The sequence below is a fragment of the Cheilinus undulatus genome, linkage group 24 (assembly GCF_018320785.1).
Source record: "Cheilinus undulatus linkage group 24, ASM1832078v1, whole genome shotgun sequence".
Taxonomy (NCBI): domain Eukaryota; kingdom Metazoa; phylum Chordata; class Actinopteri; order Labriformes; family Labridae; genus Cheilinus; species Cheilinus undulatus.
This window is the reverse complement of record NC_054888.1, coordinates 7,285,493-7,312,560: the sequence shown is the minus strand read 5'-3', so window position 1 is coordinate 7,312,560 and position 27,068 is coordinate 7,285,493. Positions and strand designations below refer to the sequence as shown.

At 40.1% G+C, this 27,068-nt stretch overlaps 1 protein-coding gene across 7 annotated transcripts in view; it reads left to right on the top strand.

The window, feature by feature from the left end:
- Positions 1 to 27,068, top strand: part of LOC121506220 (vang-like protein 1) — a 91,226-nt gene that overhangs the window by 18,553 nt on the left and 45,605 nt on the right. For 6 of the 7 annotated variants that reach the window (XM_041781922.1, XM_041781915.1, XM_041781920.1 and 3 more), the window contains exons 2-3: positions 972 to 1,241; positions 19,928 to 20,054. In XM_041781922.1, coding sequence (XP_041637856.1) covers positions 1,171 to 1,241; positions 19,928 to 20,054 — 198 coding nt within the window. In that variant the 5' untranslated portion in view covers positions 972 to 1,170. Of the gene's footprint in view, positions 1 to 756; positions 776 to 971; positions 1,242 to 19,927; positions 20,055 to 27,068 lie in introns of those variants that run through there. The other variant, XM_041781921.1, reaches the window with a different exon arrangement.

Below are 27,068 nucleotides of genomic sequence, written 5' to 3'. Positions count from 1 at the left end.
CCTGTGACTTTAAGCACATGGCCAGTGATATATATGAATTTTTTAAAAAGTTAAGTATTTTTTGACGCCTTGATTTAGCGAAAAGTTACAGATTGTATCATGTAAAAACGTCCTTATTTGTTAGAGTGTTTTGTTTTTTTAACTGATGTATGACTCTGTCTATAAATCAGTGAATAAAAACTAAATAAGAGATAATTTTATCATCCTGTCACTTCATGAATACAAATTCACGCCTCAGTAAATCAAGATAACGGCTCAGTGTGATAAAAATACGAATGATCAGAGCTGCCTTCGGCTGTGTGAAAGTGTTAGTATAGATATCACGTAATTTCATGCATGAAGTTTCATCATTCTTAACTAAACCATGTCCTAGCCACAAGCAAATCATTACTTTCCTTGCGTTTATTTCACCCTTGACTGCTGCTGTGATGGTTTTAAGGAGACGTGTCTTTTTTGTACTGAACCACTGAGCCTTTTGTTCAAAGTTTGTTCAAAGTTTTGCCTCTTTTAGGTTAAGAAAGGGTATGTTGTCTTGAGCAAATCTGTGAATTTCTCCTTACTTCCTTGACATTTGCTCCCAAACTGGCAACCCTTTCTTCCAGCAGCCCTCACTCTCTCTTCATCGTCTCTCAGCTCGTCATATTCAGGCTGCACGGTTTGCTGCGTGTCAGGCTTGTGGGAATAAGAGCAAATTGCTGCTTCACGGTCGCTCTGTTTCTCTTATCTGCATCATAGACTCCCGAGAGCTGCTTTTAACACGTTGTTGTCACTGCAGGTTTGAAGCTAAAATATACAAATTGTCATGCAGCTGCAGACGTTTTTTTTAACAGGAGGAGCGCTAACAAATGCTCCATGATAAATTAAAGATGTGATGATAAAACCTGTGATTTTAAACGGTCAGATGTGGGCAGCTGTCCCAGACTTTTCAACACTTTGAATTCAAATTTCCCATCTGTCTCCTCTCTCGCCAGGTTGATGTTTCCTCACCGGGCGCCCCCAGGGTCGCTTTCAAGCCTGACTGCCGACAGCTCGCCACCCCTGTCAGCCTCCTGAGCGAGCAAATCGAGCGCCTCTGGCTCGACATCAGCGTGCTCTGTGTGTGCCTGCGGTCCAGCCGAGCAGCCGCTGTGTTGCCTTGAGCCCAGCTCGACTGGGCGGGACTGCTTCGTCATGGATACGGAGTCCACCTACTCTGGGTATTCCTACTACTCGGGACGCTCCCGGGGATCGCACAGGCATGGGTAAGACAACATCATGACTACGTTTTTATCCTGTTTCTGATTTCACCTCGAGTGTCTGAGAGGAATATTTAGAAGACACCATGGGTGCTGGCAAGCATGTTTCACAAACTGTAGGCAACATGTAGGCATGGTGGCTTTCATTTTGTTTTTTCAACAAACTTAGTTTGCTTTTTTGCAATAACAGCCAAACAAATATACAAAGCCTGGTGTCAGAAAGCAGTAGTCTGTTTAGCTTTGTTGTTGTTCTACTCTCTTCACATTTTGTAAGAAATTTAAAGTAGAGATGGGCCAGATCTGATCCAATAAAGATATCAGGTCCCATATTTACATTATTTTTTCACTGGACGATGGGCTAACTGTGCATTTTCACATCAACGATCCAAATTCAATGTTTTTGCTGGATGCAGTGTGAGGTGCACACTAGATATGTTGGAATAACATTAATCAACATGTGAAAACACTAAGATCTATGTGTAACTTGGTTACACTTGGTTTTATTTAAGCAGAGAAAATATTTGACTCCAGCTCTTTCAAATGACACACCCACACCATCCTAGAGTAGATTTTTCTGCCTCATTAGTGGGGATGCTGAGTAAAGATCCATACTATTGATATGCATGTCTGCCATTTTGTTTATTATTCTACTTCTGCGCCGGCTATCTACTCCTTCATTCTTTGTCGTATCGACACCGTTTAAATTTTATAAAATGAAGGTTCTTCATCATTCCACTGCTATGTCTTTTCTCATTTCTAACTTTTATAATTTTAAAGTATTTAACTTTTTTTTAACAACATTAAACAGATGGCAAAATTTCACAAATCTGCACTTTTTTTTAACTTCACATAACTTCTACATTCCTTGTGCAATTTTGACTGTTCTACTATCATACTCTTCAGCTTCTTGTGTTATTTTCAGCTTTGTCAGCCATTGAATGCAATTTTTAGCTACTTTGGGCTATTTTCAGCTATTTTTATGCTATTGGCTGCTAATTAAAGGCTAGTTTCAGTTATTCTTAATCTTTTTTCAGCTTTTTTTAGGCTACTTTCAGCTATTTTTATCCTTTTTTTAGCTATTGAATGCCATTTTCAGCTGCTTTTATGCCATTTTATGCTATTTTCAGCTATTTTTGTGCTTTTGGCTATTTTCAGCAGTTCTTCCACAATTCAGCTGTTAGCATCCCCACGCAGTTTCAGCTGAAATTACAATTTTGATCTGGTTTTTCATGATTTTGAAGTTTAATTTTGTCAACTTAACTGTAACATATAAATACAGTTAGTTAAATGTAGTTAGCTGATCTCATTTAAAGTTAACATTCATGCTGTGTTTTTGTTTATTGTGAGGTAAACTTAAAATCTATCAGCCATGGTAGACTACGGGTCATTAAAAGCATCGTCACAGAGAGATTTGTGTCAGAAAACAGTGATTTAATCCCAGACTTCTGTTTGTCTCTCTGCTCTGGCAAGATGCATTGTTAAAACTTGAGAGGATCATATTTCTTGTGAGTGGGTGTGGCTTCAGTTTTTTTCAACTGACACGCCCACGCCATCCTAGAGCAGATTTTCCTGCCTCACTTTTCCTGATTTTGAGTCTTCATTTTATAAACTTAGACTTGTTTTTCATGAATGAAATTTGGCCTGGTAGTTCATCACATAATGGCTTTTCATACAATAAACCTAAAAGAAAGTTTTTTTTGTCACTTTACAGGGACTTTAAAGATCATATTGGCAGATTTTTGTAGCCAAATGTTGATTGTTTATATTCTATACATTTTCATGTCTGCAGATACTGATATCATACCATTAATTTTGTGCATTGCTATTCTTAACATATAATTAAAATAGTTCAAGGCTGTCAGTTGCTACACATCTTTGCAGACAGAGCCACATCTAGATGTCCTTTGTTGTTTTATCATTATAATTCATTAAACTGAATGCAGTGTGTGGAGGTATGAATGTTAGACTAGAATGGGATAAGCTGTGTGAGTGCAGACGTCTTTCAATACATGTTGCTAAAGTGTGCAGTAGTGGTTTAGAAAGGGCTTTATAGTGCAGCCTTTACACCTTGTGAGTCAATAATGATCTCTAAACTACAACAACTTAATATTAGAAATATACTTTAAAAGGTAAATGATATCTTAAATGGCACAGTTCATATTTGCTTTAATACAGGGATTTTTCTCTGTGATCCTTTTAATTGTTCTTCATTTAGATATTAGTTGTGAAAGAGTGTTTTATAACTTCAATGCTGTAATTCAATCATCTTTCGTACATTATATTAACAATAGTGAGGAGAGAAAATAAAATGATACACTAGTGCTACCAGCAGCACCTTGTGGCGGTCCTAGCTATCAGTATTTCTCTTAAGCAGCTGCTTTTGAGTTTGTTTTTCAACTTTAAATTTTTTCTCTGCAGCACGTTCGATGTAAATGCAGCTTTTGCAGCACATTTGTTTCATCTGCATCGTTTCTCGGTTGTTGGAACGTACTGGAACGTTTTTCATTTTGGCTGTTGCTGATCATTTTCCCTCGCTGGCCACCATACAACCTCCTGGACAGCAAAGTCTGGGGTGCTTTTGGAGGAAACATGGCAATAGTTGAGCGATACTTTCCAGCATGCAAAAGTGGATTATTTTCTTCTGTCAATGATGCATGTCATCCTTTATTTAGCCTTTTAATTGGGTTTGACTTTGGGTAAACATAGCTGGTTTATAAATTTATTCTTGTGATGAGATGAGGAGAATTTAATGCCTTTCATTTTCATGTGAGGGCTGTAATTGTGAGGTCCAAACTCTTAGTATAACAGTCTGTTTTTAGATTATAAGATAGAGCTACAAATTGCTTTAAGCTGTGCCTTTTACAGGCTTCTATGTGAGAGAAGCTGCAAGTTTCATGAGGTTCTGAAAAAGCCATGTTTAGCCTTGTTTTATGTTGTAGGTTTTAATGGGGATATCCTCCTTTTCATATCCCTCTGTAAACTTCCTCAGCCTCATTTTCCTCTTATCTCCACTCCCTGGTACGTCTGTCCTCCCTCCTTGTGATCCCTCCTTGTGTATCTCTATCCTCCTCTCTGTCGTGGCGTGTGTGGAGCCCTCAGCTCGTGTAGGCACATTAGTCTGTCAGCAGAGTAATGGTTGTGTCTGACAGGCCTCAGGAAGGCAGCAGGAGACAGGTGCTGGAGAGGCCCGACTGACTGATGGCTCAGCGGATACGAGGACTAGAGAGGAGGCTCCGGTTCCACAACAGCCCCTCCCTTGTCACTGACGGGCCCCTCACTGCGGTTCGCCATATATCTCCAGCGCCACACCCATTTTTTAAAACACCTGTTGCCGTTTCAGGGACTTTATGGACACTCATTCCCCTTCACACCTCATCCTTCTCACTCTTTATCTCTTTCTTACATACCCTAATTTTGCTCCCATGTGTCCGTCATGATATGGAAGCAGCAGCTGCCCCCTTTCTCTTTCGTTGTGGACCCCTGCCCCCTCCCACCACCCTCTTTAATAAATTCCTGCCTGCTCTCTGAGGATGGAAAGGCGCAGGCGTATCACTTTTTCCCCTCTTGCTTGTTCACATTCCCCCAGGGCAGGAATGTGCCCTTGTAGCTCAAAGTTATGCCAAGCAAAAGTGGTCTCACTTCATTGGGAATCAAAGCGGGTTTAAGGGGGGAAAGGTTTGGAAATGTTGGAGGTGCTGGTTGTTGGAGCTTTGTTGCCTCGCTTCTGTACTCTTTCCAGAGACTTTAAAGTGAGTGACAGCAAATTGGAAAGCAGCATATGGGCATCCCCGCCAAGCGCCTTTTCCGCTTCTCCGCTCATGCCAGGATGGTGCCAAAAGCCACCGGCTGGCCTTTAATTTCATATTCACACACACAAAAAAGAAATAGTTGCCTTTGAAAGCCCTTGCCATTGCTGTCTGAAGGTAATCTTTTTACGCCAAGGCAGTTCTGGATCACTGTTGTCTAATTACACTGATGCTGGGAACAGATGCAGACACAGGGGAGAGTTTCAGCTACTCGTGTGCATGCGCCTATGCAGATAATCACACAGTATCATCGTCATGCTGATGCATATTTGCATGTTTGTATGTTAGCAAGCCACAATTTGTCAAATTATAATAGAAAAATGGGATTGGCTAAGGTTTTTTATCAACAGACGGAGCTGGGTTTTGGAGTCGTTTCCTCTCGTAGTTGGCTTTTTGTCCTCAACTAGTGTCCAAAACTTGCAGGGGAATAATCCCCCGACTCTTCAGTGATGGCGGCTTTCTCTACAGGCGTTACAAACAGCTGAGACAGAATATGCCGACGACAATCATTTCTCTACTTACATGATTTTAAATCCCCTCAAAGCTCAGCTGAACTAGACAAACTGACAAGTGAGTTGTAGGGCTGTTTTTTATATTTCACTGGGTTTATTGGTGATGTCCACACAAAATGACCATATGATACCATACAATACGATGCGATATGATATAAAGGTAAATGCATTTTTCACTGCGAATTGGTCAAGTTATAACGTCACCTAATGCCTCATTTAATGCCATTGATGTTGCACCCTTGACTCAAAACATTTTCAACCAGGACTGAAAACACTCAAGACAAAGTACATGCCTTATTTTTAGCATGTTTTTTACCCGGGAGGCAACTGGCTCGAAGACCTCTACTATTGGATGACCTGATCCATGGAGTGGGTTAGTGGGTGAGTCAAACTATCTAAATAAATAAACAAAAGGTATAAAATTTTAAAAGTATTCCAAATGAAAGTAAACAAACTACTTCCTCTACCATGTACTGCACATCTTCTGTCCTCATGCAGTTCTTTTTCCAACAAAACTAAGACGTCATCTTTCCCTGGTCAGAGCAGAGTCTGCTCCTCACTCATCAATCAGTCATGTGACCGTCCACACAGAGGCATCAACGGCACACACAGGGTCCGTTACGTTATATTTGTATACTGCAAAAAGTTCACAGAAAGTGGCAAATTGATTCATTCTGCGATGAAATAAGCAGCAAGGACGAGCCTGTGGCTCTGTCACTCCTTCAAAATCGCTCTGAATCCATCCTGACAGAGTGCTTTATACGGCACCAGCTGCGCCAAGTTAGAGAGATGGAGAGCAACTTGTAGGACGCGGTCACACCAGGCAGCCCACACCGTGCCTTAATTCAGTGTCCGTTAGGTGACTGAGCGAACAAACGTATCCCTTTATCTAGTATATTTCCATGGTTGATATCCACAAATCACGGTGTTTAAAGTGAAGAGAGAACGAGAGGTAGGGAGGCGAACGAGCAGGAAACAGCAGGAGCCGATCAGCCATGCTTGTTTTGTTGATTAAGTGAGTTGCTACCAACGTCATTACTCACGTGCGTGCAATGCTGCGTTTGTGTCAGGCATGGAAAATTGACTACTCTTCCACTCTCTTGCAGTCACAAGGATGCGTTCAGGTACCGAAACATGGTACCGTTTGATTTTACGTGAATCAGTACTCAATAGTACAGACGGAATTCGGTTGGTGCCTATAAAAGTACCGAATTCAGGACCCATCCCTAGGGTTAGGGTGCCTATATTTAAATTTATCCCCCTTGGTCAATTTTCAGTTTTTACTCATTCTGCTGTTGAAGAAATATCCCCCTACGGTAACCTCTGATGAGTGTATGTCACTTCCTGCCCCCAGGTTAAGGTTGCCCCAGAGCAGAGGTCTGCAGCCAAACACCCCACCATAGCGTTTTGCAGCCAGATCTTCTTGATATATGCTGTATGTAATTAGGTTTGGCTTGATTTAATTATTTCTTTTATGGATAAAAAGAAGAATTTGGTCAAAAATCATGTTAGTAAACTGTATTTTTCCACCTGAGAATGGAGAACAGTGTGATATGAACACAGAAGACATGGTATCAGTACACCGGTCTCTAAGCAGTGAATCAATGAGGTTTTCAACCACCAACTTTAGTTTGGAGTCTGAGAATTTGGTCTCATGCTCAGAATTACCCCAAAAGTGTGCCTCCTTCACTGTCAGTTTTTAGGCGTAAATGATTGTAAATTTGCAAATCTCATATTAGCAGCTGCTCATGTGGAAAATTGGTTCTTTTGATTGGTATAGCTCCAATTACAGCGCTGCATGAAGCATTCAGATAGGACTGAGTGAGTAATTTAAACTAATTTAGACACAGTTAAAATGCCATTTGGGGGTTCTAGATACTCCACTTAAAGGAGATGGATTTTTGTGTATTTAGAAGTTGACTTTTTTAGATGTTCCATTTTTATTGTCTCAGTTAGTTTGACTACAGTGATTAAGAAATGTGACCCCCACAAGCGTGGCTAAACAATGGCTCCTGAACACCTGAAACACTGAAGTCCCTGTAAAGTGAAGGTCAAACTTTGTGTCTTAACACACTAAATATGTTGGAATAATGTTGCTGTAAAACAGTGAAAACACAGGTCTGTGTGTGACTAAATGTTTTATTTAGACCAGTAGGAAGTTGCTCACCTCTTTCCTGGCTTGATTTAATTTGAGCCCATGACATCACCAGTCTGGATGGGGAATTACCCCGCCCCCTAACGCTACAAAGATATAAAACGACAGAGTACATCGTCTCAGTCCAGTCCGTTGTTAGCTGATGTCTCTGCCTTCATTAAAAATTAACAGCAAGCTAAATGCTGTGCTTTTGTTCATTGTGAGGTAAATTTCAGATTTATCAGCTGAGGCAGACTACAGGTCTCGGCTTTAATTTTAGTCTTAGTTTTAGTCTTGTTTTAGTCTACGAAACTCGAAACATTTTTAGTCTACTTTCAGTCCATGTAAAGTCTTCAAATTTTAGTATTTACTTTTAGTCCAAGCATTTATTTTCTTGCCTAAATCTGGTACCAAATCATGGTAGTGTGTTCCATGCACTCCGCAAACCAGGGGTCCCTGCTTTCTACAGTGGAAAGGCAGAATAACTATAGATGCATTGTTTTTTGACAGATTTACCCACAGTGGAGAAACATCACGGATTTCAAATGTCTGACAAAAACAAAATAACATTTTAGTCTATTTTTAGTCATCTTGATGAAAACTAAACTTAGTTTTTGTCAATTTTAGTCATCACAGATCTATTTTTGTTAGTCCTAGTTGAGTTTTTGTCATTGAAAAAAGGCTGTTAATGAATATTTTTAGTCATAGTTTTAATCGACAAAATGAACACTGGTTACAGAGAGATTTGTGCCAGAAAACAGTAAATTCAAGCCCAAACTTCTGTTTGTGTGCTCTGGCACAGAGCCAGGCAGTTGCTCTAAGCAGCCTTAGTTAAATTTGAGAAGATTATATTTCTCGTGAGTGGGCGTGGCTTCAGCTCATTCAACCGACACGCCTAGTGTCGAGCAGATTTTTCTGCCTCATTTTCTATGATTTGGAAGCTTAAACTTATGAATTTATCGATGTTTTTCATAACTGAAATTTGGCCTGGTGGTTCATGACACAGTGGCCTGTCTACAACAAACCTAAAAGAAAGATTTTTTATTATCACTTTACAGGGACTTTAATGGTCAAAAGTCAAATTCAACCCCAAAAAGTTTGGATGTGTTAAATGTGAGTTTCAAATCTACAGGTAGATTGATTTCTTGCAAATATCCCTTCAACTGATCGTCTGTTTTATGCAACTCAGTTCAACAGTGAAGTGTGTGAACAACATTGTAGACTGTAGTCTCTGTTAACAGGCTGAATATGACATAAAAAGGCTGTCACAGTGTAATGTTTACAACAAATCCAAGATGGCGGATGAAGCATCAGGGTCTGACGATGACCATATGAATATTGCGTGTGATTGGCCGTAGCTGCAGCATTAACATAGGAGCAGAAAACAACATTGTAAGAGTATGGAAGCAGGTTTCACTCACATGAAGCTTCAACCTGTTTGGCACCAGTTGCATGATGTCAGCACTCCTCCAACTCACCTGTAGAGTTTTTTCTGATTATTTCCTGCTGCATTGATACATCAACTCATCCCAACTTCCTGCAGATGTTTAACCTGAGGGCTGGAAGGAAAAGTCTAGACAGTCGGGGTAAAGATCAGCCGTTTGTGTTAATATACATGCAGCTCACTCCCGGCAATATGTGGAAATTTTCAGTTGTTTTTAGTGCCTTTGTGTAAAAGGTACATATTTAGTTACAGACTCAATAACAAATTGTAAGACAACTACATTTAAACAAAGCACACAGAATGATGGGACTTTGAATTGTGCTTTTGTAGGTGCACACAGACAGGAAACACAGGGCGAGCAGACCTTTAGGCAGCCAGGGATTGGTTTGAACAGATTGGCCTCTGTCTGCAACCCCTCCCCCTCCCCCAGCCCGTTCTCTCATTCCCCCTTTAGCGAGCTTGTGGGGTGATTGCACCGTGTGGAAACCTCCCTCCCTGCACACATGCACACCTTCCCCCCTCCTTCCCACATCCTCTTCCTGCCTCATTAGCATGCAGCCGGCTCCTTGGTATTCCAACAGCGTGCTGAGCTATGATTTGATTAATGGAATTTGACTTCCAGCGTGGATCCCTGAAAACGGGAATGGCTTTTTGGAACAGTGACGATGGGATTTGAGGGCAGAGCCGCCTGGCGAGCCGGGGCACGGTGCTGCCAATTAGGCCTGCGGTAGCACCGTTTCCCCCTAACACCTGAGGACGGCCATGATCGCATTCTCCACCGCACAGAGAAAATGACAGAGGGACAGCTTTGAAAAAGTAGCACCAACTGCCTTGCTTGTAGACCATTTTGGCATCTTGCACCTTTGTGACACATCTTTGTGTCAGTGCAGCCATCTGAGCCAGACAACCAGTGGACTACTGGGCCAAATTTCTGACCATGAAGCCACATAAAAACTGTTAGGTCATTTAAAACCCATAAACACTTTATAAATCACGAGTATAATGAGGCTGTCATAAAGTAAGCCTCATATATGAGTTAATATATCACATTTTCTCTCATTTAGTAAAGTGATTTGCCTAATAGGTCCCACAGTAACACTTCAGACCTCTGTAAGTTTAATGCAGTCAGCTGTTTGGCACGTGCGGTCTGAGTTGAAGGGGTCCTGGTGTGATAAGCGGTCTTGTCGCCGGGCTGCTCCTCAGGATTATCTTCATTCAGATAACGGCGCAGTAAGGACACTTTCCACTGGTTCTGGAACACAAAGCATGGTGTTGTCTCAGCGTTTAGCGATAGATTAGAAACCCGCACTGTCAAAGTCCCATCATTCATTTTTGAAAACATATTCAAACAGGCCACTCTTCACTTACTATTCATTTATTTAAAGATGATGTTTGAAGACAGCTCCAGCATTAAAAATGCCACCGTGTGAAGTCTTAAACAATCAGTTCAGGCCATTTTCACTCTATAGACTTGGATGACAGTGCCAGTTAGTATGGTTTTGTCAAAGACTAAAACTACGGATATTTTGCCTCTATTTCTATTTTATTTCAGTTAGTTTTGTAAGCACACTATACAGTTTTAGTTTTAGTTTTCTTTTTTTGGTAAAGCTTAGTTTTTATTTAGTTTCTGTTAAGTAAAATTATATTTGAATTTTAGTTTTAGTTAGTTTTAGTTAACTATAATAACTTTGCCTTGCACATTCAAGAACAGTCATGTGCAACCCATGTTTTAAGGATTTTTTAACCATTACTGTCATTAGAGCGTAAATCTCACCAAGTGACCATGTATTCTACTGTTTAAGATTTTTTTCAAGCTGTATTTTTGTACTTCCTATGCCTTGATTTCTAGAGAGGAGGACAGTGGTTAGAATCCGAAACAAGGATGAGAGAATGGGGGAGAGACATGTCAGAAAGGAGCCACAGGGTCATGAACCCAGGCCACCTGCATTTGTGGGGTGCAACCTAACCACAAGGCTATGTTTTTGTTTTACACTGAACTAATTTTATGCATGTATTTTGCATAAAAGGGGTAAAGTATACAATTTGAAATCATACAGACATATTCTTATTGTGTAAGGCATCTGGTGACCCCCACTCAGTGTATATAAGATCCCCAGGTTTGGAACCACTGCCTTATAGCAGTGGTTCCAAACAGTAGACTCTAGGCACCACTGAGGGGTCGCCAAAGATCTCAGGGGGGGCGTGGAGATAGAAAGAGGTTCGGCTTATTTAAATAAAAAAAATTAAAAAAAGAAGGAAAATTTTGAGGTTATAGAGTTGCATATGATAATACAAAATGAAATTTTCAAGTTTAAAAAGTAATAAATTTTGATTTTATAAACCCCCCAAATTTCAAGTCATAAATTTATAACATTATAAAGTCGAAAATTCCAGAGAAACCAAACTGAAAACCCCAGTTTACAGAATGTCTCTTCTAAGTTGATAATGATACTGTGATGATTCTGAGCTGAAACCACAAATATTTCCTTATGGCTCAGTCCCAGGAAGAATGAGCGTTTTAGGCTCTCAAGTGCAGGAACACCCTTCATATGGTCTGATTTTCTTCCATGCAATTTTCAAGTTTTTTTTCTTGGAAATTTTAGACTTATTTTTTAGTAGTTTCTCAAAAGTTAACAGATCCTCTGTTTTTTTTGTTTTGTTTTGTTTTGTTTTTTTAGAAAAGTACAGTTTATACTAAGATATTTTGGCAAGAACCTATCAAATAAGTTGGCCTATAATGTTGGAATTTTTCTAAAGAAAACTATTAAAAGTACATGGGGCACTGACTCATGCAGACCAACTTAAAAAGAATTAAATTTCCCTTTTAAGTTTTTATTTTTTTGTTCCTCCACTTATTTGCACAAAAGCAAACTACATCTTCCTTGTGTGTCCCCTCATTGCAGTGCATCACTGTGTGCTTATGGAGTAAACCAGACTGGAAGCTTCACTTTTTAACTGCTTTTCGCTCTGATTATGTTAAAATCATAACTAAAGAAAAGGCTGGTGTAATGTTTGTTAAAAAAAAAAAATGAGCGGGCAGTTTTAATTTAAGACTTCTTAATTCAAGCACAGCTCAGCAGTGAGTTTTATGTCAAACTGAATGTCCACACCTCAAAAGAGAATGTAGCCAAACTCCCTCTTGGTTTGTTGTTTTCAGCTCAGTGTTAACACAGACCAGATGGCACTTCCTTCAGCATGTTTCATTCCTGTTCATTTTCACATGAACCCCTCCTTGTTTGAGTTTACCCTCTGCCACATTCTGCTCTTTACAGTAGCCTTTACCTTTGAACTTTTTTCACCCAGAGCTGCTTATTATTCCACTCATGACTTTGAAGTGGGATCCTTTATGAGCTCTGCTGCTCCTCCCAGCCTCCTCCCTCAGCTCTCTCCTCCAATTAATAATGGTAATCAGTGACAGCCTGTGACCGATGAGCACTCCCGCTAGACTAACAGAGATGATGATAGCTGTAATAATATTTAAAGGAACAATGATGGCTGTAATACATTTAAAGGCTTACATCAACCTCCTAATCTCCTGGATTTAGCAGATAAGAAGATGTCAGTCACTCTGTCAATGAGAAGAAGCCGCCTCAGGCTACTCAGACTCAGATCTCTCTCTCTTACTGTGGGCAGATTCAAACATCAGCTGCTGTTGTGTTTTTCTTTGGAGGAAATTGTGCCCATATTTAAAGGAAGTACAAGAATAAAGGCGGAAAGGAGAGCGGTTAACACCCTTTAATCAAAACACTGGGGTCCAATGCAGCTCTATTAGGTTGCAGCATTTCCTCTGTTGTCAATCATATGGCTCCTCCATTACCCCTGCAGGCAGGATTTCCTGCACATTATGGTTATGAATTGTTTTTGTGTGAGCAAATAGCGTTCAAAGGTCGCAGGGGTTTTCTGTCTGCTATTTGACTGAGAGATAACTTATTAACAATGCTGTGAAAAAGTATATAATCGCCCCTAAACCTAACCTGATCGGGCCACCCTTGGTGTAAGCAATGTAAGAAAGTGTTTGCAATAACTGCAAACGACTTTTTCACATCTTGCTGGAGGAATTTTGTCTCGCTCGTCTTTGCAGAGTTTGAATTCAGCCACATTGGAGGGCTTTTGAGCATGAACGGCATGTTTATGCCACAGACTTAAATCCTGACTTCGACTAGCTCGCGCTATAATCTTCATTTTCGTTTTGTTGAGCCACTCAGAGGTGGACTTGCTGGTGTTTTCAAATCATTGTCCTCCTGAATAAACCAAGTGTGCTTGAGCTTGAGGTCACAAACTGAAATCTCTTGAAGCTAATCTTGCTGCATCGCTGAGTACCTAATACAAACCAACTAAAAAAAAAAACGTAATATCCCTTTAAGATTTGTGGGTTCTATTGTTCTTCTAGTTATTGCACAAAAGCAAACTACCTCTCCCTTGTGTGCCTCCTCATTGTAATGTGTCACTGTGTTCTTGTGGAGAAAACCGTGCTGAAAGCATCACTTTTTAACCGCTTTTCACCCTCATGTGAAAAACACATCTAAAGAAAAGGCTGGTGTAATGTTTGGTGAATAAACCACTGAGCATGTGGAGTTTTAAGTCAGTGGGTCCATACCAAGCAGCAACCTCTGGTCCTGAAAAATGAAGCCAGTGAGGAAGTGCAAAAAAATTGCAGTACGAGTGTCTACTTCAGGCTGGCTGCAGGAACACAGGAAGTCCCATCTGAACACCTGTTAAACAGCTGGTTTTTACACTAGAAATAAACTGGTTTACAGCCTGGTGCAAAACGTGTCTTATTAGCTAATGTCTCTATGTGCTCTCACTGTACTGGAGTGAATTTTTTTGTACCACAATCGTTTAGATCAGTATTTCTCAAATGGTGTGGCAAGGCACACTAGTGGCTACTTTGTGGCAAGTACTGTAACTGGTGTGATTTATTGATATCAGTGCATGTGTGTTGGATCAGCAGCATTTTTCATCACTTTTAACCTCTTTTTACCAGTTGTTTGCAACTTTTAATCATTTTTTACCACTGTTTTGCTACTTTAACCCGTTTTTGCCACATTATGCCAATTTTCACCCATTTTTTTGCCTTTGTTTGGCCACTTTTTTGTCATGTTTTTCGTCATTTTTTTTTACCCTTTTTTACTCACTTTTTACTCTTTAACCACCCCAGCGTATGCCGGCTTTTCCAATTCACTTGACTTGGGCACGGAGTCCGAAGTTAAAACTGAATTTTGTTAGATCAGCTCCTTCTGCTTGTTCAACATAACTGGATCCAATGATCCAGATCCTAAAAATGGATTTTCCCTCTTTGATGTTGTTCATCTTCTCGTGCTCCCTGTGGTTTGGCTCTCACTCTCTGGCCTAGGAGACTTCTTGGTCTCTGGTCTCACCGGCTCCACAGCAGAGAGGGTCTCTTTGGCGCTGCTTTGCTGGTCTATGCTTTCACATCATCATCTGTTGAGATCTCCCTCTGTCTGTCTGGAGAGGATATCTCAACTCTTCTTCTTATCTGCCGTGGAAAAGCAGTCTCCTTCTTCTTGTGATCCTGAGTCTGCCTTTCCCTTCTGTGGAGCGACCTGGTCGTTCAAGTTTCCTGGTGGTTCTTTATCCTGTCCCGTCTCTGGGGTGATCCTCCTCCTCTTCAGTCTATCCTGACTTGGCATCTGCTGTCTGTCTCTTTCCTTAGACATTTCTTCTCAGCTCCTTTTATTTGAGATGCCAGGCTTTCAGCTGTCAGGGAAGATGATGCTTGGATCTCCGTATTTTCTGAGCATTTCCTCACAGGCCCGCTTCCTTTTCTCCGTGGTCTTGGTGGGTACTGTACAGCAATTCTCTGTCTCAGGTGCTGGCATGGATTCTTGTGGACCTGCAGCCCTACTGCTGGATCCAGAGGAGATATCGTTGACAGTGTCAGGCTGCTGCTGCATTGACTGGTCTCTGCTGGACCAAGACTCTCTCTCATGTGGCTCTGGCTCTGTGCCAGAGCAGAGTCAAAGTCTGTTTTCTGGCTCAAATCTCCATTTATGATCATTGTAGTCTTAGAGGGGAGGGGTCATTCCCCACTGCAGGCTAGTGACAATACCAGTTCACATATTTGCCCTGTCCAAATTCAACCCAGCCAGGAAAAAGGTGAAAAACATTCTCATGGTCTAAATCCAAAATTCAGTCACACATAGATCTCGGTGTATTTACATATTTACAGCAGTCTTATATCAGCCTTATATCTGTGTGTTAAGAAACATATTTTGGATTTAACTTGACATTCTGTTCCAAATTATTATGCAAATGGTATTTTTCTCTGATTTTCCTAAATAGTTGATTCAGTATAATTTTCAAGTCATCAACGGTTTGAGCGTAATTAAAATTTTGTTTAACAAACCTCCCAAAAAAATTGTTTCTGCTTGAATTTTTTTCCCCTTTTATGCCCATAGCAGCCAATGACACAGAGGGATTCTTTGCAGCATGAGATGGTGCATTGTCATGCATAAAGATCATTTTGCTACTGAAGGCACTGTTCTTCTTTTTGTACCATGGAAGAAAGTGGTCAGTCAGAAACTATATATACTTTGCCGAGGTCATTTTCACACCTTCAGGGACCCTAAAGGGGCCTACCAGCTATCTCTTCATGAATCCGACCCCAAACATGACTCACCCCCTCCTTGCTGTCGTCGCAGCCTTGTTGGGATATGGCGGCCATCCACTACTCCTCCATCTGGACCATCCAGGGTTGCACAGCACTCATCAGTAAACAAGACAGGTTGAAAATCAGTCTATGTATTTCTGGGCCCACTGCAACCGTTTCTGCTTGTGAGCATTGGTTAGGGGAGGCTTAATAGTAGGTTTGTACATGACTGCAAGCCTCTGGAGGATCCTACACCTTGAGCTTTGTGGGACTCCAGAGGCACCAGCAGAAGTTCTTTACCTTACCTTTACTAGACCTGTGATTCATACATGCAAGTTCCACTGACAGTGCTGAAACTACTTACTCTAATCCATGGCCCCTAATTGCCACCACAAATAATTAATGCATCTCTTAAAAAAAAGAGTCACATATCCTGTGCTTGAGCAACTTAAAGGAGAGAGCGCTGTGTAAAATTAAATTAGTTCCACATCTATTATGATGTCTCAAACAAAAGAAGTGATTACCATGGAACAACATGCTTAGAGACAGCAAGAAACCCCAATTAGCATTCAGCAAGACAACAGGAAGAAATGTCCTTTGTTATGTTCGGATGTGCTGCTTCAATAGACTGCATGGAGTCTCTGTCACTCACCTGATGTCCAATAATCTCCTCAGAGCATCGTCAGCCTCTTGTATCTATGTGAGATCTGACGGTCTTTGCTCTGTACGTGTCACTCAAATTAAACTTGAGCTAATCTGTAGTGTTTAACCTCCAAGTAGTGCTTTTCTGCCATTGTTTTAGATGTAAGAGATTTAGAAAATACTGCATGTCCAAGATCACAACAGTAAGGGGGGAGGGAAGCAGTGGAGAGATTAACTGGTGCTGTAGTAATGGAGCTGAGGAGGGGGCACGGTGCCATGTGGACTATGTGGAGAGCCAGCCAACGTTCACGCTCTGGGCAGGATTAAGTGCAGCAGGTCTGCACTTCTTATGGAGCTCATATGCTAAAGACAGAGGGTCCTGTAGTGAGAGTGAAGCAGTGATGGAGGGGGGAGGAGGATGTAGAGGGAGGGGTTTATGTGGAGCAGAGTTCACACAGGCTTTATATGGGTTCAGTTAGAGCGAAACAAAGCTCAATTTAATTTCCTACCTTCACACAGAGAGCTCTTATCTGACTCACACAGCAGCCGGCTGTTGCCACATTTTCTCAGCTCTCTTTGTATGCATCTATGTTACTCTGCTTGCTTTTTTTCTGCTAAGCTCTTTTGCTGTTAAATAGGGCAGAGCAAAAGGCAAGTCAGAAGTCAGAGATCAAGGTCTTAATGGTCATTATGGTTCACAAAAGGTTTTTTTTTACTAGAGGAAACATGGTTTATTGATTTTTTTAGGACAAAAATAGAATCATATTTGGCATTTTGATATTTATTTGATGTTTTCTGGGAAGATTGAAGACCAAAATAAAACTGAGAACAGCAGACACTTCTTTAAAACCTCTAAACGTTTCAGCATTGATAGTGCCTTTTCAGGAGGGATGCAACCCATGCCATAGGCACTAATGCAACCCCATACCATCCAAGATGCAGGCTTTTGATGGGCCCTCTCCTCTTTGGTCTGCAGGACACAGCGTCTGTGATTTCCAAAAAGAATTTTGATTCATCTGACCACAGAACAGTTTTCCATTTGCCTCAGTCCATTTTAAACGAGTTTTCTGGATTGTGTTCACATCTGGCTTCTTTTTTACATGATACAGCTATAACTTGCATTTGTGGATGACATTTTAAACAGTGAAAGACAGATTTCTGGAAGTCTTTCTGAGCCCATGCACTGGTTCCCAGTACAGAATTATGCAGTGCTGCCTGAGGGCCTGAAGATCATAAGCAACTAATATTGAGCTTTGGCCGTGTCCTTTGTGCACAGAGACCAACAATTTCTGAATCTTTGTTGATATTATTGACTGTAGATGTGGGATATTCATTATTTGCAGCTTTACATTGAGGACCACTTTTCTGGAATTTTTTCAAAAATTTCTAGACAGTGAAAATCTGCCCATCTTTACTTCTGGGAGACTCTTTATCTCTTCAATGCCCCTTTTATAATCCCAGTCATGTTACTGACCTGTTGCCGATCCACCTAGTGCAAAATGCTCCTCAAGCTTTTTACATTAGTACCACTTACTTCTCCAGCCTTTTGTTGCCCCATCTCATCTTTCTCAAGTTGTGTTACTGCCATCAAATTCAAAATGCGCTGTTATTTATCATGAAATGGTTAAAATGTCTCAGTCTCAACATCTGATATGTTGTTTATGTTCAATTGTGATTGAAATTTATGAGATTTGACTATCATTGCATTGTTTTTTTATCTACATTCTTCACAGCGTCCCAACTTTTTTTGCAGTTGGGGTTATCCAGGATGTCTGTTGAAAATGAAAGCAGCAGTCACTGCAGTATCCTGGCTCTTTTCATTAATGTTATATTTCTTGTTTTGTTTATAATATAGCTTGAGTTCTAAAAGTAATTCCAGTTATATTGGTTAGAATGGTCATAGTGGATGTGATTTTCTCTCAATTAAAAGCAAATGTTTGATGTTTTGATGAAGATTTAACTTAGGTACTTCTCAATTTTTTTAAGAGACCGGCCAGAATTCAGAAAACTCCATGCTCCACAGCTATGCAGACGATGTTGTTTTCTTCATGCACTTTAGCTATTTTTAAGTCAAACTGAGCTCTCTAAAGGGGCTGACTGGCATCATGTCTCAATGCAATGCAGTTATAGCTTGATAACCCTTATTGGGTTGTATACAACAAGAAAAGACACATTATTCAAAGTTTAAAAACTTGTTTTTTTCCCCTCTGAAAGCCCTCTGTTGTGCCATTCTAATGTCACTATCCACACTTTTGTAGCCCCTACAGAAGGTTTTTGAACGTGCCTGTACTTGGGTGACTTTCCAGGGTCTTTAAAGATAGATATTGAATGTCTTTTATTTCATTTATTGTTAATTTTTGAATTATTCCTGCAGCTAGCAGCTTAATCAGCCACCATATTGTCTGCTTTTATCCCAGAATGCATTGCAACTTGGCTGTGACAACCAGTGGCAGGCTGTTCTGTCATCATGTCATGCTTTGCCAAAACTGGAGGAGAGAGCCTGACAGACTCATAATAGGGAGAAAAAGACACAGAGAGGCTGTGATGTGGCCCTTAGTGTCACTGCAGACAGGAGCTGCTTTAAATAGTGACTTCAATTCCCAAAAGCTCAAGGACATGTTTTTATCAAAACATGGATATTTTGAAGACTTTTTTTTTTGTCACTGAATTCTTTTTTTTTTTTTCTTTGCTTTTGGTCCCAGAAAGATTAGAGACTATGTTTGAATCATCGTTAATGTTTCCTGTGTTTGATACATAAAGTATTGAGTATTAGTTTAAAAAAGCTTTCTTCTTTTGTCTTTATAGTCCCATAACTTAAAAGAAACAAATCAAGCGACATTACTGCAGCACACATGTTCTTAAAGGCCAGGATTTCCTGAAGAAAAGAGTGTTTAGAACTTGACTGTGCACCACAGCGTTGATGTTTTACAAGTTTTTTTTAGACAGTAAGTCCAGGTGAGACAAAATGATTGAAAATAAGTAGCATAGGGTTTACTGGGTTAAACCAATGCAGCGCTGCATCCCTGAAATAACCATTCATAGGAGCTTAGTTCTGTTAAATTAACAGACAATTAAACCACCCTGACTCTAAGAAATGAAGTCCTTTTAGATCTGAAGATCTTCCCAAAAATCAGATTTTAGCTTCCTTAAAGCCTTTAGAAACTAAGAAAAATTAAAAATGGTATTAAAAAATTATGTTTCTTAAAACATTCACAAAAATCTGAACATATATAACCATATATGTGAATATTTTGTTTAAAAACAGCTTATTTTGGTAGTTAAGACCATTTCTCAAGACTTTGCAGGCAGGAATGATATGGATATACAACTTTTATTATTTTATAATATATGGAAACTTAAAACACACTCTCCCTTTGCCCCCCTTTATAAACTTAGTGTGTATTTATTGCTCTTCTTCACTTTTTATCGTGAAGAATTAACATGTTTAAAGATGAAATATGAGTTTCGAATTTCAGGCTTGTGTATAAGAGTATTTATCATTGGTATGAGTCTAAAAGTGTTGTTTTTTTTCTTTGTTTCACAGGGAGCGAAGCCGAGACCGCCACAAATCCCGCAGCAAAGACAGCCGCTCGGAAAAGTCTGTGACAATAAACACGCCGCCAGCAGAGCCGTTGCTGGGCGACTCGGCTGTTCGAGGCGAGACGGTCCAGGTAGGGCTGAGATACAGACACAGCACCGCCATCTTTAAACATCCCTTCAACACATTGCTGCATCAGCAAGCTCTGATAAAGTTCCAATAACTCCGCTTGTCTGCTGTATGAGGGATTTAGAGCAAAGGAGATTTATCAAGTCACGAGTGAAAATGAGTAGGAATGATAATCAGCCCGGGCTAGGACAGGCCATCTGGTACATGAGGGCAATACAGAAGGGCTATTCCACTTCGGGTGAGCTGTGGGATGGTATTTTTAGGACTTCTGTCAGAGAAAATCTCTGAGGCGAGACATAAATCTAATGGATGTCTTCTTTGGTTTTCGCGACTACGTTTTGTCCCTTTAGTTCAGGCGCACACTGCAAAGAGAGTCCTAATTAAAGTGCTCTTATTGCAGCGTGGGGAGGTGTGCTCAGTGACCCCCGCCAAAATGGATCAGACCAAAGCAAAACAGCAGCTAAGCTGTTTGTAACTGTCAGTAATAGCCAAACTACACCCTTAGAAAACGTAATGACTTTAAAGTCAGCCAATGTACGCTCAAAATATGGATTATGTGATGGATTATTTGATAAGACAAAGATTTAAGGTAGGACAATGTTTATTAATTATGTTTTGACTTTATCTAACTTTTCTACATCTTTGATAATGACTCCATATTTCCTAAACAGAAGGTCGCACATGCTCTAAAACTCCACTGACACCTTTTCATTACACAGACAGCCGTGTGATTATGTTTCTTGGAGTGGGATTAAAGGTAGAAGAAATAAAAGATCAGATAGCAGCATGTCTAACTGGGCAGGTTGGCTTCAGGTTGGCATGTCGAGGCGTGAAACTCCTGGTAGCTCTCAAGGGAAACAAGAGTTCTCAGTCCAAAACACTCAAAAGACAATGAACATGAGTAATAGTTTGTCAGCTTGAGATTAGGATGGTATTGTTTTAAAGAATCCAAGATTAATGCTCAAAGGTCGACGGAAAGCCAGATGTGACAGTTTCTATAATAACTCGAAGTCATTGTGACTGATGAGTGTGTTAACTGTGTTATTAATGCTGGAAATGTGATGTTGTGGTTTGCTGCAGGGGAGTTTCTAAGTGCTTTGATACTTCAAGTGTTTTAAAGGATCAGGCTAATTGTTGGTGTTGGAGGCGGAAGCACTTCTCTGCTTGATGCTACAGGTGGTAAATATAGTTTTTGGTGTTTCCCGTGTTTGTTAGAACAGTTAAGAACTACAAGTATTTTCTTATTAGATATGTAAGTACGTCAAATATATGTCAAATGTCCTTTATACCGTGTATAAAAGTATTTATATTGATTTTATAAATCAATCATGGTCAATATAATTTGACTTTTTTGACAAGAAAATAAAAAAAGTCAATAAAAAATATGTAAGGTAAAATAGGTGACAGCATAAATATTCACCCTCTTCAACTCACTGTTTAGTAGATGCACCTTTGGCTGCATTCACAGCACTGAGTCTGCGTGGATAGGTCTTAATCGGGCTTGCTCATAGGGATGCACGATATTGGATTTTTGCCGATATCTGCTATGTCGATATTTACAGATTTATTTTAGCCGATAGCAGTATAGATACCAATATTTAAATATGTTTTATATAATTCAATTTCAGTCCTTTGAATGCAATTTTAGGTTTAAGGATGAAAATAGAAACAAACTTTTTTCTTAAAACACACTTTAAAGTTTAAAGAATGAGAATGAATAAAGAAAAAGATCTCAACTTAGATAGGTCAAGCCTAAAACTCCACTAATTTATTAGTATATATGGCCAAATTTTACAGTTGATATATGCTGATATTCATGGCCAAAATGTTGAATGTAAATTTTGGCAAAAATTTTGGTATCTGCCAATACTGATGTGCTTTTTTTTTTTTTTTTTTTTTTTGCTAATATCTGCTGATACCGATATCTGGCCGATAATATTGTACATCCCTACTTGCACACCTGCCATTTTACTCCATCTTTGCAAAACTGCTCAAGCTCTGTCAGGTTGCATGGGGATCAGCCATGAACAGCCTTTTTCAAGTCCAGCCACAAATTCTGTATCAGATTGAGGTCTAGGGTTTGACTTAGCCACTCCAGAACATTCCCCTTGTTGTTAAACTATTTCTGTGTAGCTTTCGCTGTATGCTTCGGGTCATTATCTTGCTGGAAAATAAATCTTCTCCCTAGCCGTAGCTTGGGAGAAGGTTGTCCTCTAGGATCCTCCAGTGCTGCGTGGGACCATGCACTCTGGCCCGTGTTAACAAGCCTAGCTGTTGTTGCTAACTCTTAAATCGGCTGGTGTTTTGTCATGTTTTGCTGTGTGGTGTTGCTGCAGTCTTTTACCTTGTTTTCACACAGCTTGAATATTACATGACTCCTGATGTCCTGGCTTTTGAAGAAACCAAAATAATTAATTTTTTTTTGTTTTCATTGTTGCTGGCAGGCAGTTGTCTTTCTCATCAATACTACAGGTTGACTTTTTAGTAATATACATTGTAGGAAATGTGTATTATAAAACTGGCATGAACGCATTTGCAGCCATTTTAATTCACTATCAATGCACATATCAGCAAGAAGGATGTAACGTATATCGCCATATTGATAATTTGACTGTAGGCCTGTAATATACATACTGTCAAACCTGAAAACATTTGTTGATTGTGATCTATCTGCCTATATTGGCCTGATACTGTCAGCTTTAGTAATAGATAATGCATATACCTGAAAGCATACGTGTTAAGAACCTTAGTCCACCCATATTAACCTTGATAGACCTGCCTGGATATTTACAGTCAACCTGGAGATAAATAACTGTCTCAACATCTACTGTCAGCCCACTCGTTCATCAGTCAGGCCCCTATTTAGCACCCATAAAGGTACCTAATTTTTTAAAGCCAGGGCACACATGCTGATTCCAACATGTTGGTTAAACGACAAATCTGTCAGGCAGTCCGGCCTCAATACTTTCAGAAAGCAAAGATGAGTTTTCAGGCCATTTTGATGAGCAACTATCTGTCATTTACAAGTGTGAAATGTGTCTAATTCCTCTTCCTGCATGCTTTAAAAGCTGGAATTTCAACACTTGCTGCTGGCGAATGCATCTAATAAAAGCAGAGTTGGAGATTTCAGAGCACGCACAGCCTCGACTTACCCAAGAATGACCCGCTCGTTCAGCCAAACAACTGTCTGGCACAGTGGCCTTCATCAAGTGTTCGGCTTAACCCGCTGAAGGGAAGAAATGACAAATACAAACACTCGCAAACGCTCCCAACGTTCACCAACGTTTACTGACCTACTTGGCTCACACTTTCCCTTGTGGCAAGACTCGTTAGCTGCACCCGTGTTTGCGCGACTGTGTTTTTTGTGTCTAATTTTAACACATGACAGGATTTGCCACAGAGCAGAGCCATCCTTAGTATTTTGCTCTTCATGTCTTATTCATGCCGTGGCCTGCAGTGGTGCTGCTGACAGGGCGGGGAGTGTTTGGCTTTAGTTTGAGTAATCAGGGCCACCAAATCTACTGAGAGAGAGGCTCAGCACAAATCCGTCTGTGTGTGCGCCGGGATCTGCTGCCTCACATATGCTCCTGTTTGAGAGTGTTTTGTGTCTGCGTGCGTCAGCCTCGTCTCAGAGTCTAACTGTGCAGCGCCACTCTCATTACTTCACTGCTGGGACTTAATCAGAGTCTTGGCTGACGGAGCAGTGCATCGCTCCAGGCAGGGATGTCCTCACAGTCTAGCACAGAAAAGTTTCTCAGGGCTGTGATGCACGCCTCACCACAGGAATGAAGAAGGAAGAGGGTTAGCTTTACATGATGATGTGTCAGAGAACATGACGGGAGATTCGGATTAGCACCAAACCAGCCGGAAAATTATTTCAGGAATCTGTCAAAGATGGTGTTTGTCTGTACATGTTTTTACCCATGGTGGCACACTATTTGGCTTTGTCTGTAAGCTAAGTATCAAGCTAACAGCTGCTTACCTTAGCTTAGCTTAGCATAGCTCAGCATGCTGTAACATAAACATCAGCTGTTAATGGATCATATATATGGCCAGCGTCTCCAGTGTTAACTGTGTACTGCTAATGTACATCCCCAATTCCAAAATAGTTGGAGCGCTGCATAAATGTAGAAAAAAGAAAAAATAAACCTGTATTTTATTCACAATAGAACATAAACAACAGATCACATGTTGAAACTGAGACATTGCACAAATTTCATGAAGAATATTGACATTTTTTTATCTCAACATCTCAAAAAAAGGAGGGCTGGGGGTCAACAAAGGCTGGGAAAGTAAGTGGCCCTTATGAAAAACAGCTGGAGCAGCATTTTGCAACTGCTTAGGTCAGTGATAGTGAACGTGTGGCTCTTTTGTGTTGATTTGTGGCTCTTTTATGTCTTAATTTGAAATATTATTCCCCAGTAGGGGTGAAACAATTCTTCGAATTATCCGGGTAATTCGATTAAAAAAAATTTCTCAAGACAAATTATCTGCCTCGAGGCTTCGCTTAAATCAGTCACATATCCATATATGCCCACGCTGTATCGCGCCGTGTGTTGCACGGTGTGCTGTGTTTTGCACGGATGGCTATTTATGTGGCACAATTCCCTTGTTTTCACTGTTACTGTAACGCAACATGCATGATACAAGACTTGAAAATCACAAGGGAAGAGAAGTTGATACAGTGATGTTTACAGGTAGGCTACTTGTCCTGCGTTTTTACGCATCCACTGGCCGCAGCCATATGGCAGATACGACACTACGCCTGCACCGGTGAACCTACGCAGATCTCTTATCTCTTCTGCGCTGCCTGCATGACTCGCAGCGCTCAGTTTGTGTCTGCAGACTTCAGGGAGTTTCATAAACTTCTCTGATTGACCCAACAGTTTTACAGAGCACCATTAGGCGTCACAATTCAAGTCCTGCTTTGGTGCTTCCCCTCTCTCTCTCTCTCTCTGCTTGCGCACGTTATACATTGAATTGGAAATTACCTCAGCGTACTGACGTCTTGATTACAGCGTATTTTTCAACAAGTTTCAGCATCCCGAATGATTTGATAAAACTTACATTGATAATGAATTGGCACCAATTAAATAGAAACACGCTATTGCCACAGACTGACTGAGAGAGAGAAACTAAATATAGGTTAAAGTTCATCATCATACAGTCAGGATTCAACAGGTCACAGAAGCAGCATTATCCCTTAAAATGTGTTTTATTTTTATCTTATGGTGGATGAACTCACAAACAAAAATGTGCAAAAATTAAAAGTGAACACCCTTTTGAAAAATAAACCATAGTCCTTTAATCTAAAGGTTCACTGTTCAGACATCATCAGAGCTTTATTCTTGCTATAATGTGAAATATTAAACTAGAGGATGTTAAAATGATTAAGTGTCCCTTTACTTTAATGACAAACTGGAAAATAAATAAATAAATAAAATGAACTACAATGAAAGAAATAAAATGTTGGCAACAAAAATTTCCTAGTAAAGGATCCGTTAAACCCCAAATATAGCATAATCTAATTTTATTATTTAACTTCCTTTCCTTGTAACTTTAAGAAATGTAAACTGTCATAAGAACTTCATTGCACTTTGTAAAATATATTTTCTTAGAAAACCTGTTAATACCAATCTTTACTATGAAAGTAGTTCATTTAAGAGATCAAATTTAATTTCTCATTTGTCTAGTACTACTTCTCTTGAAAAAGCAGAAGTGACTGATTAAAAAAATGCAATCTTTCTTATGAGAGTACTCGATTAATCGTCAGAAGAATCGATAGAGTGGACTACAAAAAGAATCTATTACTGCAGCCCTATTCCCCAGAAAACCTTTAAAAGGAAGATTTTACCTCAGAATCATTCATTCAGTTTGTTTCCCACTCTTACACTGCAGGCTTTAACTGTCAAACTTAATGGTCAACCTCTATTTTTGGTCTGCACATTTCCATTGCCCTTATTTGCAGTTTTTCCCTACTTTAATTCCATTTTTACTGCCCATTTTGGACACTTTTATCCAATTTTGGCATTTTTTTGCCACTTTTACATTTTTGCCATTTTTCACCCATTTCAGCTGTCTTTTGCAGTGGATTTCTACTAATTTCCCATTTTCCCACTCTTTCATGCTTTTTGCCCATTTTTCCACCTTTTTCTGATTTTTGCCCATTTCAGTCACTTGTTACTCTTTTTTCTCCATGTTTTTGCCACTCTTAGACCATTTTTGCCACCTTTCACCCATTTTTGCCATTTTCTGCCCCTTTTTGCCACTTATTTTATCACTTTTCTCCCCTTTTTGACACTTTTCTCCTGCTTTTTGCAATTTTTTGCCCTCTTTAACTTGTTTTTATTGCTGATATTTCACCACTAAGATTATGGCTCTTGCCAACATATTTTTCAACAGTTTGGCTCTTTGGTTGAGCAGGGTTGAGTAACACTGAATTAGGTTAATATGCAACAGGTCAGCAACATGACTGGGATTTAAAGGAGCATTTTACAGAACAGATTCTCCACTTCACCGATCTATGATACACAAAACGGTCATTTAAAATGGACTGAGGCAAAGTGGAAAACTGTTCTGTGGTCAGATTAATCAAAATTAGAAATTCTTCGCTGTGTCCTGCGGACTTAAGAAAAAGGGGACCATCAAAAGCCTTCATCTCTGGTGGTATGGGGCTGCATTAGTGCCTTTGAAGTGGACAGTTTACACATCTAGAAAGACTATCATGCTGAAAAGTAGGTAATAGGATTTTAGAGCAGTGCCTGCTGTTTCTAATTCCCAACAGGTTTTATTAAGGTCGTTTTAGAGCTACATATTCTCCCATCCGGACGTCTGTTTCAGTAAAGGCCTTGCATATTTCAACAACACAAAGCCAAACCAGATACTGCATGCATCACAACAGCATGGCTTCACAATAGAAGAGCCTGGGTACTGAACTGGCCTGTCTACAGTGAAGACCTTCCACCCATCGAAGCAAAGAAAAATCCACCCAAGAAGATCCAGGGCTTGTGAGCAGCTT